This window comes from Lepisma saccharinum, chromosome 4, assembly GCF_977018435.1.
Source record: "Lepisma saccharinum chromosome 4, izLepSacc3.1, whole genome shotgun sequence".
Classification (NCBI taxonomy): domain Eukaryota; kingdom Metazoa; phylum Arthropoda; class Insecta; order Zygentoma; family Lepismatidae; genus Lepisma; species Lepisma saccharinum.
Genome location: NC_139232.1, coordinates 27,747,318 through 27,764,923, shown reverse-complemented (window position 1 = coordinate 27,764,923; position 17,606 = coordinate 27,747,318). Strand labels below are relative to the sequence as shown.

Below are 17,606 nucleotides of genomic sequence, written 5' to 3'. Positions count from 1 at the left end.
TGAAGTAATATAATCGGTAGAGAGAGAAACAGGAATATCTTAACTGAATATCTTGTCATGAGAAAGGTATGTGGAAAAGTGGTCCCGAAGGACCTCACCGATGAACAAAAGCAAAGGAGAGTTGAGGAATTCCAAGACCTTTTGGAGAGGCAAGACGATGTTTTGAGCCGTGTTATCGCTGGTGATGAAAAAGGAATGTCCCCCCCCCCCAATGGCTTTTTTCTTTACCCGAAGATAAAAGAAATATTGAAAGGAAGACATTTTGATGACATTCAGGAAATCAAGGGCAATAGGACGACAGGTCTTATGGCCATTCCAGAAAAAAGAGTTCCGAAATTGCTTTGAATGGTGGACTAGTCGCTGGCGTCAGTGCAAGTGGAGTACTTCGTTGGAAGGTGATATTCAGCAGTGAGGTATGTAGCACTTTTCCTAGGATGAGTTCGCGAACTTAATTGTCAGACCTCGCATTTTCACACGTATATTCATGATAAGCGAGATATGCACCCAATTTGAACTTATTCTTCACTACCACGTTTAAACACTACATCGTCCTCAAACCAAACTGGTGTGGCGAATGAGACACAATAGTAGCGAAGGGATTTTCACGTATGCGTGACTTGCTGGGTCAGACAATGTACCTGTACACGATGGGATTCCTTAGGAAGAAGTTTGTGTGTTATAATTAAGACCGCATCACAAAGTTTCAGCACATTCATATGGCGAATGACTGGACACTCGGAAGGAATCTTTACACGGATATCAAAACATGTATGTTTTTTTTTTTAATAACACGTGAACATACGAGATCGCATATCTCATGAATAGCACTGCTGAACCAATGTATATCCAGGTTTGGAGATACTCTAAATATCCAGGATGGGAAATCCCCCCGACGGGAGATCCTCTGGATATCCAGGTCGAGAGATTCTCTTGATATAAAGAACGGGATATCCATGAAAGTCCTATGGATATCCAGGACGAGAAATCCTATGGGTATCCAGAATCGGATATCCAAGGTTGGATATCCCATGGGCGTCTAATGGATACCAATAATATCTATGATCCTGATCTGGACATTTGTAGATATCCTTTGGATATCCCTTGGAGATATGTAGGTATATGATGTCCTGCTCAAATCTGTTCAATAATATTAAATTCTATGTTATAGATTGCTGATATGAAAACAAAATGGTGTATGCTGTATGGAGTTTGACTGACACGCGGGAGACCCAGTTTGATTCCCAGTTGGGTGATCAGAGGAAGTACGTAATAATCTTTCCGACAATGTCTCTTCATAAAGCGGGTCTGGGGATTAACATCTAATCAATGTATAACGTATAACTGGGGTGAACCATGGGGGTAAGGAGGGCCAAGCATGGTGCTTGTCACGTCACTTCCACCGAGATACGGCAGTGACGGGCAGTGACCTTGTCACTTGTGGTAGCAACTGATTATGGTTAATATTTAAAGCTCGCTTATGGGCTCCCCCTCACCCCCAAGAAATGCATAAAACAGTATTATTTTAATACAGACGAACGACTTTACCTATTTCAATGGAAAGGAAATTATAATTTAGGATGAACCTCATTTTAAAAATTAAACATGATTTGCATCTAAGGTTATTGTAGATAGGATAAAAGATTAACTCTCGCCGTTGCAATTGAATATAAAAAAGGAATGTTAAATAATCAAATGGTGTAAGGTGGTACATTTTAGATCACAAAAAATTAAATACAATATATCTTCAAAAAAATAGACAGCAAAATTACAGTTTTTGTGCCAATGAAATGTTTACCTATTACTAAAGACGCTGGAATAACATGACATTTTTAGTTCTGCTACTGTAGACAGCAGAACGAAATTTCAGTCGGATAAAATTTGATTAGAATTGTACCTAGGTAGGTACAAATTTGATCACCGTGCGGTACAATTTGGATCAACATTGAGTGAAGAAACAGTATCCTTAATGTACACTAAAAAGTCAGCGCTTCTAGGCTTTTGTGGCTCAGATGATTGTCAAGAATCAAGACAACTTTGCCTTCCGTTTTGTACCTCGTAAAATGTTGTAACCATTGAACAAATACCTTGTCATTGATGTACCCTTTCTTGCTCATGGCTACCAGTGGCGTAGCATGAGCATTTCGGATGGGAACGCCAAGTTAGAAGGAAGGGTAGGCCTTTTTTTTTTTTTTTTGCTTAAGAGTTTACTTATGGAATTAGCCAACATATGTATTGTCTATTTAAAATCACAATCTCATTGTGTTTATTACATTAAGTCAGCCGGGTTCCGATAAAACATGATCCATGCTTGTTTTATGTAGAAAATAAGATTCCTCAGTGTGCAATAAATGCTTGGAGCACTGTTGTTCTATACCATTTTTAATTAGATTGCTCAAGTCAGAAACACCGCACACCATTCGGAGTATTTTGCTCCACACGTAACACATGTGTAGCAAAACAGTATTTTATAATCAAGGAAACCTTAAGGCATGACGCAAGTAATTAAAAAACCTACCGCAATCACAAGCGCCTTTAGAACAACAGTAGACTTCATTGTTGTGGATGATACAACTATTGAATGATTTGGTTTATTTTACTTCGGTTTCTATCACTTTTGGCTAATCGCAAATATGAATATGAGTGATGATATTGATGAAGTTGATGAAGAGACACTCACAAAGAACAAACATTCGTAGGCTCGGGATTCGAACCGGAAACCTCTCGCGCTGTGCAAAACACACTGACACGAAGGGGGGTGGATGATCCAACATTCGTACACTCTATTGACGTAACAGTGCCTATTAGTAGTAATTCAGAGTTTCAGACCACTGTTTACTGTATCTTGAGAATGCTGATAAACATTTTAAAATAATTTTGTCAAGAGATCATACAATGTTAAGAGTTTTGAAACGAATACTAAACATTTCCACTGGCACAATATTAGGCAGTTAGATACTAACGAAAAAATATATTTTTAAATAAATAGTTTTGTGGGTTAGGTGGTACAGCAGCCACAGGCTGAACTTCTACCACGAGGACTTTATGAACTTGTTTGACAAAAACTTTTTTGTTCTTTTAGTTTTTAATGCACTTCACTGTTCTTGCGATAAATTACACGATGCAGTGGTCATTAAAGAAAGATACGTCAGTCAATATTGCTTATTGTAGCATCACACAGCATGAGCAGAGGCACGAGCGCGAAAAACCGGGAATTCTACTTCTGTCGTCTACATCGGAAGTACAGCGCCTTGAATCGGAAGGCAGGAAAGGTCACATGGCCCCTAGAACCAATCAGGTCTCCGTACGCCCGCGTATGGCGAGAGCATTTCGACCGTGCTGTAGAGATCCAAGCCATAAGCTTTCCCTCCTTCCGATTTTCTTCATACATTTTACACAGGCAAGGTCCATAGAGGCACCAAAGGGGGTAGTGCAGGGAGAGTCTTAATTCCCCCTACTCTCATTTGGACCTAAATATCTTGAAAAAAGGTCATTATAGTTATTTGCTCCATTTTCTACCAAAAATTGCATTCAAAAATACTTCTTCCGCACCACAGTGGCGTATGCTGGTTCTAACGAGTGGGTAATCTCCGACCCTTGATCATCAAACTCCAAACGTTTCCGTGCATTTTATATCAGGATCCATATGGGATTTAGGAATATTTTGTGGGAATGTTTGTCTTATTGTGGCGACCACAATCAATTAATTCTCATTATTGCAGTTTAATATACGTGTATAATTTCAAATAATAAAACAATACAGTATTATAAAGCAAAATAAAAAAAAAACGGAAATATAAAATGAAAGACATGCACTAGTGAAATAGAAACCTTCATTATTAATTTAAGTGCAAAATTCAACTTACCCCAGGACCCGATTACTTGTAGTTGAACTCCAGTCTTCTTATTTGAGAGGTGAACTTCCCAATAACGAATTCATGAAATGGAAAGGTGGGGTTGTTCCGAAGATTACATACATTACAACTCCTTTTCAATTGATAGCAGAGCAAGTCCACTTAACCTGTCCTGTCCTTGGTTGGTTGATTGATTGATTGATTTAGTTTATTTTACTTCGCGTTTTGTGCCTCATGGCTAATTTGCGAAGATGGGGATGAGTGATGAAATGATGAAATTGATGAATGGACATTCACAAACAACCAAGCCCGACCGGGATTCGAACCCGGGACCCTTGGCGTCGCAGCGCGATGTGCTAACCACTCGGCCACAGGGTCGGGCTCCTGTCCTTGGGTTGATCTGCAGAATGATTTTATTCTTTTGAGTGCCGAAAAAGAACGTTCAACAGAAGCTGTAGTGGATGGTATAGTGAGAATGAGTGTTGCCAAGTTATATACTTCTGGCAAGGCAACAGTTAGTTTGTTCTTTACCATATTAGAAACTATCTCGTAAATTGGCTTCCCAGTAAAATTGAGATCTTGAGATGCATAGAGAACGGTGAGTTCATTTTTCAGCCTCACAGAATCAAAGTGTGCACCATATTTTTCCAATACAGACATGAAAGTTCTTTCTGGAAAGTTACTCTTAAACACTGGGAACTGAAATGAATCCAAGAGGGAAACAAAGTGCAATGTATGAAAATCGCCAAATCTATCATAAAGTTGACCATGTAATGTGTCGATCACTTCATTAAACAATCCTCCACCTGGCTACGTGCCTGATGTGTTTGTTCCTTATATGTTTTAGTCGTTCATCTTCATCACTGTTAATCTAAAAAAGTGGAATAGTAACTTCAATTAAGTAAAATATATATAATTTATTTATATCTTTTCCTTTAAAAAATGTTCAGTTCCGTGAAGGAAGCACTCTCGCTGCTTTTGAAGATTAGAGAGAAGAAACAATCACTATTTTTGCAAATACAAGAATGGGGGGAGTCAGCTTATAGGTGCATTAATTGCTTAAGTTTTGAATTTTAATTTAGTTTGCTTCATCTTCAATATTTAAGCTTCTTCCTTTTGATAAATTTCTATGTAACAGACATCAGCAGGACAGAAGTAAATGTATAGTGAAAATTAGCGTAGAATTGGTTTGCCTATGTTATTCATATTTTCCTGTTCTTCGCACTTTACCGGGTATGTTTTCCCTATTTCCCTTACAGAAGGCAATTTGTGAACCCAAAATTCCCGTTCCTGAGAAATGTCCCTGCCATAAAAAAAATAGTTTCTATGTTTAGCGACGACATAGCCTTCGGGAGAGAATTGTGGAGGAGGGTTGTAGGAGGTCAATGGTCGCCAGCGGAGGGAAAGGCAAACTCTAGGGGTTGAGACCGGTGGACTCTCACCAGAAGGAGCTTACCCTGGCCACGGAATCGCCGCGCCTGAGCTGAGAAGCAGAGTTTCCTCCCCCTCTTTTCTTTCTCTTCCCTCCTCACCAAGGGTTGTAAAGGAAGCGGGTGGAATGACGTCAGGGTGAGATTCCCTAACGTCATTCCACCAGCTGGAGAAAGGTTCCCGGACATTCAGCGGCAAACGGTTGGAAGCATCCGCGGCGCGCTGGAAGCAAAGAAATGTATGCATCGAAATTGGTTTGGAAGAATATTGCGAAGAAATGTGTGTATATATATATTTTTTTTAAAAAAAAAAAAAAAAAAGAAAGAAATACAGCCGGGTCATCTGCGATTACCTAGATGACCCAGAGTATACGCCGCTGCCGCACCATGATCCCCTTCAAAACTTTCTGGTTGCACCTATGCACACTAACACATGAGCGTGTATGCGCGTGCGCGCACACACACACACACACACACGCAGAGAGAAAGAGACAAAAGCTAATTTTAAACACGCGCTAATTTTGGAGCACAGCATGAATGTCCTCCATATTTCCATGAGTTCGTTAACCATTTTATTGTCGTGATTAAATTTCAAAACCAGAAAAGTGATGTGAGAAGGTCAAAAATGCAATTTGGCACAGCAAAATAAAAGGTTTTGTGAAATATGCACAATGTTTATTTTACTTTTTCACTTGAACACTATTTTACTACAAAGTAAAATACCATCTCCAATCGTTTATGCTTATCAAAATGTATTGATTAGCTATTGAACTTTTGGGCAAGAGATTAGTATATTTAAAGAAATGCTCCTAAAATGAAAATGACAGAGGTCTTTGTTATATTTTTTATGTATTAAAATTACCTTCCTTACTTAAAGAAATAAAATATTTGCAGTAATTTTTCCGCATACAAAATATACGCTTTTCATTTTAATAAATAATAAAAGTTGAAGCCATCTGAGGGTATCGTGCTATTATATATAAATATAAAGTGTAAAATTTGTTGTGGTGTAAATATTGTAATCACTCCCCTTAGTTCATCTGAAGAAGAGAAAGAGAATCGAAGGAAATGAATCCAGGCTCCATAGGTGATAGACTGGAGTCCCTGAAACCTTGCAGCATCTGGCAGGTTGGAGATAAGGTGATAGAGAAGTAGAAATGGAAGTTTCCTTTCTTCCTTTCGGCGGCAGTCTCTACCTGGAACTGCTCAGGGGGTTGAAAAGGCTGCTAGAAAGGCTCCTTCCAGCCTGCCTGTTGATTTATTTATTTATTTATTTGATGCTACTTGATCATACAAGTACAAATTGCACTTCGATGTGGGATAGGTTATCACTAGGGCTAGGATTTTGATGACCTAAAAATTCGTAAAAAATGCCCTTAAAAAGATGCATTTATGACCTAAAAATTGCCAAAAAATGACTTTAAAAATTACCTAAAAACCGTTAAAAATTCCAAAGTAAAATTTTATTTGCACTTCAAATTACAGCAACTCTAGTATGCAACTTTTGACAAATTATGAGAGGTTACTGTTCAGTTTTGAGTTGCAGTGTGTAACGAATATTTTCTGTAAATTTTCAAAACGAAATGAATGACGATTGTCAGCTAGCACACTTTTATACATAGAAAAGCTCCTTTCAACATCAACAGAGGTAATAGGGGCATATTTAAAACATACAATGTCACTTGGTTCTAATTCGGTTTCAGAGTCTGGCAATGAAAACGTTTTCCCACACAATACGTCACGAATAGAACATATTATTGTGTATCCTGCATTTTTCCCTAGCACTTTCTGCATCTTTTCTCTCACTTGTATTCCAACAGTACCTGGAACTGCTTCCAAATTATCCTGAACTTTGTTAAGGACATTAACTTGATCAACCAATGTAGCTCCAGATGTCTCGAGTGAAGTTATGGCAGAAGGTAGGAAGCCAAAGTTGGACTTTATATAGCATAATTTTCCCTGCATTTCGGGATCAGATAAGATTTCCTTGTCTTGTCTTATACACAATGCTTCACTGCTGTCGAACGAGGTTACAACTTCTTTCACAACTTTATAATTTTCACAATAGTAACCACAAGCCTCTAACCTTGTACCCCATCTAGTAAGAATAGGAGCTGGTGGCAAAGGCACATCAGGTGCATGAGACCTAAAAGCTAACACTCATGATGGGGACTTGAGGAAAATCTTCTTAATGTTTACAATCAGTTGGTCTACATCAGGAAAGTGACTTCGCAGTTCTTCAGCAATACGGTGACATGCATGTGCAAGACATGTTACATGTACCATTTTCGAGTACAGACCTTTCAGAGAATTCCCTGCTTTAACCATGTACGGTGCCGCATCTGTTACGAAAAGCAACACCTTGTCATATTGAATGCCGTCGCCCACAATAACTGCATCGCGTTATTGAAAACTTTGCTGATCGTTGAATAATTCACTTTTTCTAGACATTCACAATTTATTAGAAACACTTGAGTAGACTCGGATTCCTGCATCGTACCAATCACTACATTTGCAATGTACCGTCCGAGTGAGTCGGTACTTTCGTCAATTGACACCCATATTTTTTTACCATGAATTTTCTGCTGAATTTGATCCATTGTTTGGTTGTAGCATTTCTTGACATAATTTTTCCTTAGCGTGGAAGAATCTGGTATCGATTTCCCAGTATGTTTTTCCAAAAATGCTCTTAGTTTAGGATTATTTAGTTTACTTAGAGGAATGTCAGCAGAAATAAAAGCGTCGCACAGTTCTTCAGAAATAACAGAGGATTTGGAGGAACACTCACCCATTAATAATTGCACCGTTCTCTTCTGATCTTGAATTTGCTTCAGAGCTGCCTTGCGTTTCTCGCGGTTTACATGTTGCTCCACCGTGAATTTCTTTTCCGCAGCAACTCTTACACCACAAAGCTGACAGAATAATACTGATCCGTCTGTACTGAACGTATTTTCACCATACTGGGACACAAACTGTTTTAATTTGTACTGTGTACTTTGCTTAGTTTTTGGCATCTTGTCCAATGCTTCGAAAACCTGCTCTACTGAACACTGCACCAAAGTAAAATCTCGCAATAAACAGGAACTTCGACAATGGCCAGATCACACGTTCCATCCATTCACTTTCAAGGAACACAACAATTGGTCTGAGCAGATTTGAAGATAAGATTAGGCAGGGCAACGACTTTCTTCTCCTGGGGCAAAATTGCGAGCTGTTTTGAACTTCTAACAATTGAATTTCATTGTAAGGAAATCATTATATTCATGTTGTTTATTTTCTTCTGAGACGGATGGAAGGTAGCTGCGGTTTCATATATTTTAAATTGTCTAGGGAAGATATGAAAAAATAGGATATTTATTCATCTTAATCCTTTCACATTAATGCTGCCCATGCACTCGCAGCGCACAAGTGCTCTGGAAAACTAAGAAAATAAAAAAAAATGACCAAAAAATGACTTAAAATGCCAAAAAATAACTTATACAAACAATAGTGGCAAAAAATGCAAAAAAATGCCCCAACAAATAGTGCTTAAAAGTTTCAGCACGACATGAAACATATAAATATTGAAAGATTTGGGTTTCTTATTCACCAGAAAAAAAGATGCAATTTCATCAAAATCCTAACCCTAGTTATCACATTAATGTCTAATTTTGAATACAAAGAAATTAACACATACTAATATCTATAAAAATAGTAAAACAATAATATAGAGAAATGTAAAAACAATAATACTTAGGGCAAGTTACAAAGTAATTTAATACTATAAAAAAAATTAATGTCCATTAAAGAAAAATGTGACCAATGTAATATTCTGTACCATAAAACAAATATTTTCTTAGAAAGCTCTTTACTGTCATTTTAAATTTATTTGGATTGTGATTCTTGAATTCCTTTGGCAACCTTGAAATCCTAGACTACTTTGTGTTTTGGATGTGTGGACAGTTGAAAGGTGTAGGGAGTTATGCATATGAGTGCTGCCCAAGTAACCAAAAGTGGTTTGCTCAACGTTGGGCCAACCGTACTGAAAATGGTTGGCCAACGGTTGGCCCAACTCAAAAAACATACCATTGGCCAATGGTCATTTTGGCTGTGGTTCCAACGTTGGGCTAATGTGTAGTTTTTACGTTGGGCTAACGTATGGTTATAATACATTGGCCCAACATACTGAAAACTAAAGAATTGATGGGTTTGTTTTCTGATATATACATAATTTATTGTGAGGCCAAATGTAAACAATAGTTGAAGTTATTTATGAAAAAAAAAATTCACAGCACTTTCTCAGTCACATGGTATCATTGTTTTCAAGGCACCATACCTTCAAGTGGTAGCACAAAACCTTATAGAGTTCACTTAGTTTTCCACCTTTCATAGAATTTAGGCTGCACATAACACCTTCACAATAATATCTGTAAGAATGTTCTTGTTTTACTACAGCAAAAGAGACAAGCAGTAAGCAATTCCCAACACATCTTTCATCCATGGTAGCTGACAAAGGACTGGTGAATGACTGCAAGATAAAAATAACTTGTACTTTCAATAAAAATATATTATATTTCCAGTATGTGCTGTGACTGAAATATTCGAAAAGAAAGACTTTTACATGTAAATTATTTTACACTAGAATTTTCAGCATTCTCCTGAAAGTTGCCTTATATTTAAAAAGTTGTTTATAAAACTGATTTTGACTCACGTTTCCATGGTTGAGAAAACGTTGGCAACCACCGTTGGCCCAAAGTAAGACCAACGTCAATTTGCCAACCAACATAAAGCCAATCTTTTCCATGTAAAAACTGGCATTGGCCCAACGCTGGTGGTTACTTGGGGTACTTGTGTATATCCATATTGTTCGAGAACATTTCAGAATTTCTACGAATAATGCACAATGTTTCTAGTGTACTAACATGAAAGCAGTGCCATTCCCAAGGGGGGTTTGTTGGAGGTTATAATCCCTCTTTGGCCCATTTTTTTTTTAAAGAAAAAATGAATGTCAAATGTAGGAAAAGATGGCAAAATGAGGGATGATTACCAAAAATAGAGTACATAACTGCTCCCTTTTGAAAATCCTGGGCACGCCACTGCATGAAAGAGGTAATATTTGAAATTCACTGAAAATTTATTTTGTTGGGCCTGAGAGGGGTACATTGTCCCTTATTTTTAATATCTGTTTTTACCAAATTGAAACTTTCTGCATTTTGGATGAACTGCCATAGAAAGAGATACCATATATGAGCACAGGTTGAATTTGTCCAAAATATCCTGATCATACCCAGAGGTGACAAGCACCTGAAGAAAGCATTTGCATATGAACTGTGGCTTCGACAAATATTGCAATTAGATAATAATATAAAAGATGAGATCAATTGATCTATCACTACTAAACTCACTACTCTTCAGTGCACATCACTGACATTGGTAATGTATGGGACCTTACATCCACACCTCTATGTGCCTCCATGGCATAGAGCATATATATATATTATCAGTCAGAAGTAGAAAAAGAACTAGTAACTGAAATATTCCTCATAAGAACATTATGAATCAGTTGAATTAATTTGAACCAAATTCAGGAGATTTAGAAAGTTAAAGCTGGGAAAGAGGTATGTACATGAATCCATGAATCTAATTATTTCCCAGTCTCCACTCTAAAGTTACATTATTTTCAGACCCTATACAAGTTTCAAAACGAAGTAATGTAAATAACCTCTGTTGTTCTCCATCCACAGGTATTTCACAAAACTAGGTGGATCGAGTAGCCCTCGTCACCAACAAAATGGATCCAGAGATACCAGACCTGACGAAAAGGTTCGGCTGGCCCGACTACCTTGTGTTTGCTGCCATGCTGATGATTTCTGCTATCATTGGAGTGTACTACGGGTGCTTTGGTGGGAAGCAGAAGACCACCGATGAGTTTCTCATGGGCAATCGACAGATGGGGACATTCCCCATGGCCATGTCTTTGCTTGCAAGGTATATAAATTGTGCTGCATGGGTTAATGCTAGAAAACAGCCTAGTGCTCAAGTTGGAGCATATGGGAAGATACCACCAATCCTCCCTTTGTCTAACATTCTCCTACCTATATCATTGTTCACTGTTTTGAACTATGAACACACTTTTTCATTTCTACCCTAAAGTATTTCAAGCAAATTCCCCAATCCAGGAGTGGTATCGAGGTCACAATAACGTGGATTTCATTTTTTCTGAGAATATAAATTCATAAAGCTTCATTTGAATATTCATAATTGGAATGAAAAAATTTAAAAAAAATTAAAAATCCTGAGAGCACCTATGCCCCCATGTAACAATTTCCAACTTGAGCATTAGTGTTTCTCAACATAGAAAATGTTTGGCTGTACAGTGATTTGTAAGTTAGTATCTAAATGTGCAACACTTGGAATTATTCACAGCATCAGGTATTTAGAACTGTGACTGAGAGTCTATTACAAATTGGAATATGAAATTCAATATGCTAAAATATATAATAAATTCCAGTTATCTTAGTACAGCTTGGTTCTAAGTAGGCATGACTTGATCTATGAGGGGGCAATCATTTGCAAGTTAAGAGTTATTTTTCCTATGTACCGAGATATTAATAAGTTTGCATAACTTTAAGCAAAAAAAATGCATGTTTGCCCAGACTTGAATCTGGGTCTTTGGCATACTGTGCCATTGATCTGATCTACTGAGCCAGCTATGATTTTGCCTGATTTTCACTGCTCCTGTTTTATCTGTGTGGAATTATCAATAAAGTAATGGCACAGGAAAAATTATATCAGATTTAAATGTATGTCTGAACACTCTATCACATTGTATTTAGCTCAAAGACATTGGTAATGGTCATGGGGCACGTTTATGTACGGTGCGAAATCATTCAAGACTGGTGAGGGGGAGGAAGATCTTAATCCACATACACACACAAATAGAATGATATACATATTTATAAAGTTATTAAATATAATAGAAAATTACTAAATATTTAAAATACATTATTATTATATACATATAAAGGAATTAATATGTTACTTCTATACATATCAGATATTTATAAAGTTTAAAACTAATTTCTTTATAAACTGGTGAAAGGTGTCAATAGATTACAAAATAGTTGAAATAGTTTTATTATGTATAAATTTTTGTAATTTTTGCTTTCTATTAATATTAATCAATTAGATTTCATAGTTATCTTTTATTCTTGTTTTACTTTTATTGTGCGTGTATTGTTGTTGGTGTTGATCTGTTAATGGAGAGAGAAAGCATTCAACACTCACAACCACACTATCTTTGTGTGTGTTTTCGATATTATCCTTAGTAAAGTATGTTTTAAGTCAAATCTAATTGTTTATCTTCTGTTGTTATAACAAGAACTCTCCCCTTCCCCTGGGAATTTTTGGTGGGGTGATTTTAGAGGCCAAGATTGTTGATGGGAGAAATACCACCTCTCCCGATGGAATTTCACATCCCGAGCTTGTAGTTTGGCTGTGGGAATAGAAATGTGATGGCCCAATAGGCAGCTGGCAGGATGTGGCTCAAGATAAAACTTTTGCCCAGATGCTTTAGATTTTAGTAATTAAGAAAATAAATATTTATTTCATGAAAACCCCTAACAAAGGGCCAGTTAAGATGAAAACTGAAGCTGAATTTAAGAAGAGAATTAGATCTGCTTTTGTATTAATGCATCCTGAACTGTGTTTAGCTGACAAGCGAGGCTTTGGCGTCTGGACTCACAGCCAGTATAGTCTTATGTGGGGCTTGTGTCGGTTGTCCCTATATGTTTGTGACTGTCCCTTCATCCATCTTATCTTACCACCATTCATCTTCATCTTCGCAATTAGCCAAAAGGACACAAAAAAGTGAAGTAAAATAAACTAAATCAACCAATCAATAGCAAAAATTCTTGACCACAAGAAAAATGTATTGCCCTTTTATTGACTTCTGGACCTACTTATTTATTTCTTTACTTTTTCTTGACTTCCATGACTTTCTTGACTCGCAGACACCCTGAATAGCTTTGTTCTCTATACCCCTGCTTTACAATTAAATTATATTGAATATTGAATAAGAATGGGCAACACCTCGTTCCATCAGTATAAACCCTAAGGCAAGAAATTCTGTTCAGGCATTGAACAGTGAAGTTATCAGAAAGTGGTCCTAAAACTTTGTTCATTAATTGCTTCCGTTTTCCCGTTTGTTTAATAGCAGGGCATTTTTTTTTTTTGTGCAATGATTGAATCAAAATAGATTTCACTATTGAGTTTGGAAGCGCAGTCCATAGACTTGTAACTTGCATGATTTTTTTCTGTTACGTATTTTCCTAATTAAATTTATGTGACGCTCAAAATGTAGGACACTTATGATATTTTTAAAATTCCTCCCGGACGCCGGACATAATGCTCAAATGTAGGACATGTCCGGGAAAAAACGGACGTCTGGTAACCCTACATAAAATGGACTTAGAAGTAAACTCAAACAAACAAATAGCCATGCTTATGTAATCAGAAATAAGGTTTTGGTGTTAACCAAGGGGATTTGCCACCCCCAAGGGCAGCACCGCGGGCAGTCGCCTGCCCAGTCGTTAAGCTACCACTGGCAGCTGAAGCATGATTCAAATCACACAACACCTATCTACACCTGTGATCCTCTGTCCTGGCTATCTCTGGAGCAAGCAAACAAAAACCCGTCTCTGTGCAAGTAATGACTTGAGATGGCTCCACCAATGAACACGTGAATGGAAATGGGATTGTGTGGAGGGCCGAAAGCGACTGCAGTTACCAGCCTTTGCAACAGCATGTATTGCTTCGCTCTGCCCACTCTATCCCTTTCTCTGCTGCTATGTGCAGCCTTGCTCCAGAGATAAGAAGATAGAGTATAGTTTGTCTCTCTTTCAATTTCATATATTTCATGTTGCTTTTCTACATTAGTACGATGAGATGGTGAACTGCTGAAAATACATAATGTGAATGAACCCATATCTTACTCAGAGTTTATAGCATGTTATTCTGACCATTCTGATATGCAGGCTAGCAAGATCAGACACTTTTTAGGTAACATGATTAATAAAAATGAAATTTTAATACTGTAAAATATCGTTAATCCAGACTAATGGGGGGGGATAATTTGACCAGTTTAATGAAAGTCCAGATTAACTGAAATAACCTAAAAGAACAGTAGAAAGTGCATTATAACTCCGTTTATAGCAACAAAACACTTTTATTATGGTGTCTTTAAAGGGCATAGGCCTAAATACACTATAGAGTACAGTAAATGTAAAGCATTACTGTACATACAATGCAGTACATACATACGTATCTTGAGCAACCCAACAATGACACATTCTTTTTTACCCCAGTAAGTAGCGAACAAGTACGTAAAATTTTTAACAAAATGAAATCAAAAGCGTGCGGTTATGATGGCATAAACCTAACTATTTTACAGTATTGCATCCCCTTTTGCTTAGAAGCTCTTACGCACATTATTAATCTTTCCCTTTCCAAAGGTTGGTTCCCTCAAGAGTGGAAAAAATGCGAAGTAACACCTATACCTAAAAAATCCAACCCCACAGAAATAAAAGATCTACGACCTATTAGCATTCTATCCACAATGTCCAAAATACTTGAAAAAGTAATTTATGAACAAATATTTTCACATATTCAAGGTTTCCTACCACACTTTCAATCTGGTTTCAGAAAAATGCATAGTACTTGCACTGCGCTGGTAGATATCGTAGACAATGTAAGTAAAGGAATAGATGAAAATGAAGTTACACTGTTAGTCTTGTTGGACTATTCAAGAGCGTTCGACTCGATCAATCATGAATTGCTATTGGCCAAACTGTATTACTATGGCGTTACCGGAAACGCGTTAAATTGGTTTCGATCATATCTCGGCAACAGGAAACAACGTGTGAAATATCGGGAACCGGAAGTCACATACTCTAAATGGTTAGTTGTTCAACAAGGCGTCCCTCAAGGAAGTATATTGGGTCCACTACTATACATAATTTACGTAGCTGATTTCGACCGCGCTGTCCAATATTGCCACTACCATCAGTATGCTGACGATTCGCAAATCTATATTCAGTGTAATACAGAAAAATACTATGATGCGATGACCCAACTTCAACTCGACCTTGATGCTATAACAAATTGGTCACGGAGAAACTCTCTTCAATTAAATCCATCAAAATCTTGCTTCATGACCATAGGAACTCATGGTACCCTTAAGAAACTTCACAAAAACGCACCTTCTCCTCCAACTCTTGGCAGTATACCACTAAGCGAAGTGGATACAAGCAAAAACTTGGGAATTGTGTTCGATAGACACTTAAATTGGGAGCCACAAGTCGAATTTATTGTGAAAAACTGTATGGGGAAACTTAAATCTTTGTATCATTTAAAACATACTCTGGACGCAAATGTTAAAGATTGTCTTATGCAAACACTCGTCCTATCCACATTAGACTATTGCACTCCAGTATACAGTAATATATCCCAGGGCCTAAACTATAAACTTCAAAAAATTCAGAATTGTTGTATACGTTTCATATTTAACCTAAACAGAAAGGAACATGTATCCCCCTATTTAAAGAAACTTTCTTGGCTAAACATTAAAAATAGAAGAAAATACTTAACACTCACCTTGATGCACAAAATACTTAAGAGTGGCTCCCCAAAATACATATCCGATAAGATCTGTTCTCGTAGAACATCAGCCGAACATAATATCCGCAAGAAGCATAATCTAAAAATCCCCAAACATAAAACCGCCACATATAAAGAGTCCTTCATTGTTACAGGGATCAGGGAATGGAACAAACTGCCTGACTAACATTATTTGCCTTCAAAGTTTTAAGAAAAATCTGAAGAACTTACTATTGTCCCAACAACTTCATTAACCTTCATATGTTAACAATTGCACCTGCACTTATACGTCATATAATGCATACCTAACCTACCCCCCCCCCCCGCACACATATTGAACTACCGAAGACTTATTACTTATCTTTACTCAACAGTATATATACTAATCTATTCAATGTATTATTTTATCATTGTATAATCTTTATATTATCTTTATTGTATTATCATTATCATTATGTGTTTTTTTTTCTTTCTTTTTGTTTTTATTCATTTATTGTATCTTTGACAAGGGTTGGTTGTAAGAACGGCCCATGAGGCCGAAACACGCCTGCTTAAATAAAGACCATTCTATTCTATTCTATACGTGATACCCATATTATGATGATGTGCCCAATGGACCTGGCTCGGCATCACTCGAAGTTGTGATGTTGGAAGTTGGAAGTTGGTTTGAAGTACATGTCTATATTCTGTTGGGACAGTTTGGAATGTATTTCCTTCACTAACAATTTGTGGTGCATCTACTTTTTTTTTTTTTTTTGCCTGTCCAGATTAAGCGAAGTTTGACTTATTGGGGTCCGGATTAATGAGGTTTTACTGTATTTTTTCTTTGTATACCTTACCGCTATTTTATTTATTTCTTTACAGTTTTGTTTCTGCTGTGGGACTATTGGGCATACCAGCAGAAATATACAACTTTGGAACTCTGTACTGGTTGTGTGCTTTGTCCAACTTCCTGGTTATCCCAATGGTTGCCTATTGTTACATGCCAGTGTTTTTCAACTTGCAGCTTACTTCTGCTTATGAGGTATGTAATCAGAAACAAGCTGAGGGAAATTCAACACTTCTTTTTTTGTTTCTGTCTGTTTACTAGAGCTGAGCCGATATCCGTTGCATCACATGTTGCACAACAAAAAAGAGCATGGCAGCTGTGGAAAGGTTTCCCCAATCCCCACACACACACAACACTTTCAAAGCACTTTGTAAGCATAGTAAAGACCTTATGGAACAGAAATACACAGAATATGTAAACACAGTCACAAATGAACTCCTTACTAATCCGAAGAGATTCTGGACATTGATAAATTCATAGAGACAAACCAAACTCATCCCTTTGGAAGTAACACACAATGGCATTTCAGCTGTTGGTAATGATAGAGCTGAACTATTCAATCAAACATTCCAAAAAAAAAATTGTTTCGAATGATGTTTTAGATCACCCGCCTATCAAATCTATCTGTTCTCACTCTCTTTCTACCGTCTTTACAGAACCAGCTGAAGTCCTGCACTTCCTTACCTCCTTTTCTTCTCACCGAGCATCTGGAGCAGACAATATTCCTACTATTTTCCTTCAAAAAACAGCTCACTCACTAGCCACTCCTCTTGCAATATTATACAATAGGTGCTTCTCAGAAGGCTGCTTTCCCACTCAATGTAAGAAAGCAAATATCATTCCTATTTTTAAATCTGGCAA

At 37.2% G+C, this 17,606-nt stretch overlaps 1 protein-coding gene across 4 annotated transcripts in view; it reads left to right on the top strand.

Annotated features, from left to right (window-relative positions):
• LOC145987119 (sodium-coupled monocarboxylate transporter 1-like) overlaps positions 1-17,606 on the top strand; it is a 138,010-nt gene that overhangs the window by 51,621 nt on the left and 68,783 nt on the right. For all 4 annotated transcript variants that reach the window (XM_083121604.1, XM_083121605.1, XM_083121607.1 and 1 more), the window contains 2 exons: positions 11,005-11,248; positions 16,781-16,940. In XM_083121604.1, coding sequence (XP_082977730.1) covers positions 11,052-11,248; positions 16,781-16,940 — 357 coding nt within the window. In that variant the 5' untranslated portion in view covers positions 11,005-11,051. The remainder of the gene's footprint in view (positions 1-11,004; positions 11,249-16,780; positions 16,941-17,606) is intronic.